The sequence below is a fragment of the Ceratina calcarata genome, unplaced genomic scaffold, assembly GCF_001652005.2.
Source record: "Ceratina calcarata isolate Rehan_Ccalc_2016 unplaced genomic scaffold, ASM165200v1 scaffold205, whole genome shotgun sequence".
Classification (NCBI taxonomy): Eukaryota; Metazoa; Arthropoda; class Insecta; order Hymenoptera; family Apidae; genus Ceratina; species Ceratina calcarata.
The window spans coordinates 29,893-32,664 of record NW_017142138.1 but is presented as its reverse complement, the minus strand read 5'-3'; the positions used below and the strand labels follow the sequence as shown (position 1 = coordinate 32,664).

Below are 2,772 nucleotides of genomic sequence, written 5' to 3'. Positions count from 1 at the left end.
GGGGTACCCCTTCAAATTTCGCGAAATTTTCGTTTTTTGCCCATAACTCCCAAACGGATGGACTTAGGGGGACATTTATAGGACCATTTTGTAGAGGACGATGAGATCTATAATTTCCATGTAAAAATTTTTCGCTAGCTTCAATAGTTTACGAGTAATTTGCAAAAAACTGTTTTTTCGTTTTTTGCACATAACTCGTAAACTATTAATGCTAGCGAGAAACTTTGATATAGAAATTATAGATCTCGTCGTCCTCTACAAGAAAGGTCCTATGCAATTTTCCCATATCTCCAAGGGTTTAAGAGTTATTGAGGAAAAACGAAATTTTTTTCCAAAAGTTCGCCGTTTCGACGGTGGAATGGTCGGATTTTGTCAACATCAATAAAATGCCAAATAATCATACTTAACTCACTAAATATCGAAATTAAAAGAAAAGTGCACTATTTTTAATTACAGGAAATGCGTTTTTCTAAGATACATAAATTTTTGGTATTGACTATATAGCCAATACATCTTTAAACCGATTAACTTCATTGCATACGATAATTACTTTCTTAAAGCTTACCTGGAATTCGAGAAAGTTGCATGAGGTATTTGAGCAAGATTGTTCCTACTAAGATCCAATCTCTGTAATCTGATGTTCTCCTGAAAGATATCCGGTCTTAGAACTTCTAAACGATTGCCTCGGAGATTTAAATCCATTAGCGATCTCAATGGCCTGAAACTCCGACCGTGTAGGGTGACCAGTCGATTGTATCTCAAATCCAATTGTTCTAATCTCGACAAATTATCGAAGGCACCGTCCTCCAAGATTCGCAGAGAATTGTAACCGAAGTTTAATTTTCTCAAATTCGGCAGATCGGCCAGACTGCCAGGTAATATGCGCTCAATTCCATTCGCGCTGAGATCCAGCGATCTCAGAACCGGAAGGTCCAAATCTTGAGAGGACACGGCTGGTAAAGCGACAATGCGATTCATAGGCATGTAAAGATGCTCTATGTTCCTCGGTAAGCCTGGTACTATTTCGAGCATCCTGTTCCAACCGATGTCCAGCTCATAAAGATTGTTCAAATGATGAAATGTTAACGGGTGAATAACGGAAAGCGCGTTTCCAGAAATGTTGATGTACTCTAGTGCCGGTGTGCCCAAGAACGAGTCGGGTTCTATGAGGCCGACCGCGTTTCCGCTGATGTCTAAACGTCTCAAATTTGGCAGATTTGCTAGTAAACGGGGCTCAATGTGACGAAAGTAATTCCCAGACAGATCTAGTCCCTGAAATTAGTAGTGATACCTTACAATTAAGACAGAGTTTTAAAGATATTTGATTAATTTACGGCTGAGCAGTTATCATGTCTTTAGTATTGTCATCCTTATAGATACTCAAATTATTTTATGCCCCACGTTAAAATCTCTTAGCGTCAATAATAACGTATTTGTATAAGTTGCACGTATTATAACATCTTGAGAATTAGCTGATTGTAAGACATAGTCGTCGTTAAGCGCACTTACTTTTAACGCTGGCAAGTTCCAGAATGGCGCTTCCAATAAGTTTGACAAAGAATTATTTTTTAATCGTAATTCCCGAAGAGCAGGCATCGCGGTGAAGGTTTCTCTTTGGAGGAAGGCCACCCGATTATGGTCAAGGTGAAGTCTCTCTAACGTGGGATGTCCTCTTAACGCACCAAACGGTATCTCTTCAATTTGATTGTGACTAACGTCGAGGAATTTTAATCGTGGCAAAGCCTCCATCAGCGATCTCAGTTCGGTCACGTGGCTCAAATCATTGTTGATTAACCAAATTTCTTCCAGGACGTTTCCAGGTCCGCGTGGGAAGAATTCAGGATGCACCCGATGTATTAAGTTGTGATTAAGATCTACAACCTTCAACGCTGGCATTCTTTGAAACGCTCCAGCGAATACCTCGGTAATCAGATTCCTCGATAAGTATAAGCGGGAGAGAACGGGCAAATCTGTGAAAGTTCCTTCGCCGAGACGGTTCATCCGATTTCTGTCCAGACGTATCACGGAAAGGGAAGGTAGATCCATGCAAACGCGACCGATCATATTAGCGTCCACGATCGAATTCCCGATCAATGAGATTTCTTTCAGTTCTGGCAAATCTATTAACGACCGAGGATGAACCCAATGGATTCCACAATCGGTGATATTCACTATTTGTAATCGGGGCAAGTCTCGGAAGACACCGGCCTCTAATCGTATCAGACGCGGACTACCAAACACGTGAAGCTGTTCCAAATTTGGTAAATCTCGAAAGTTTCTTGGCGCTAGTTCCAATAAAGCTGGCGAATTTATTTGAAGATACCTAAGTTTTGAAAGCCCGGAGAATCTCGGTAGTTTCTTCATCACTTTGCTCTGCAAGGTCACTGCTTCCAATCCGTGCAGATTTTCGAGACTGTCCACTGGTAAAGAACGTAAATCCGATTCCACGACGAACAACTCTAACAGGGAATCGTGGAGTCCTTCTAACCATCCTGACGATACTCTCTCGAGACGATTATTTCGGAGCATTAAACGAAGAACGCGTAAAGTAGCAAAAACTTTGCCTGGCAGACTAGGCAGATTATTGTTCTCCAGGATCAATTCATCTACTGGCCGATCCAAATAATGGCTCACAGCCCGTAGACCCTCGAGGACTTTCGGTAACTCACTATGGCTGCACCTGTTCAAGAACAGATAAGAAATAGCTTTGATGCATTGAACTTCTCATTTCACAAAAGAATTCTATTTGGCATTTATTCTCCTTGTATGGTA

At 41.2% G+C, this 2,772-nt stretch overlaps 1 protein-coding gene across 1 annotated transcript in view; it reads right to left on the bottom strand.

Annotated features, from left to right (window-relative positions):
* The window catches only part of atk (artichoke), a 14,988-nt gene that overhangs the window by 8,189 nt on the left and 4,027 nt on the right, over positions 1–2,772 (bottom strand). Inside the window, exons 2-3 of the mRNA XM_026811233.1 lie at positions 1,510–2,705; positions 566–1,272 (exon numbers count right to left, since the gene is read on the bottom strand). Coding sequence (XP_026667034.1) covers positions 566–1,272; positions 1,510–2,705 — 1,903 coding nt within the window. The remainder of the gene's footprint in view (positions 1–565; positions 1,273–1,509; positions 2,706–2,772) is intronic.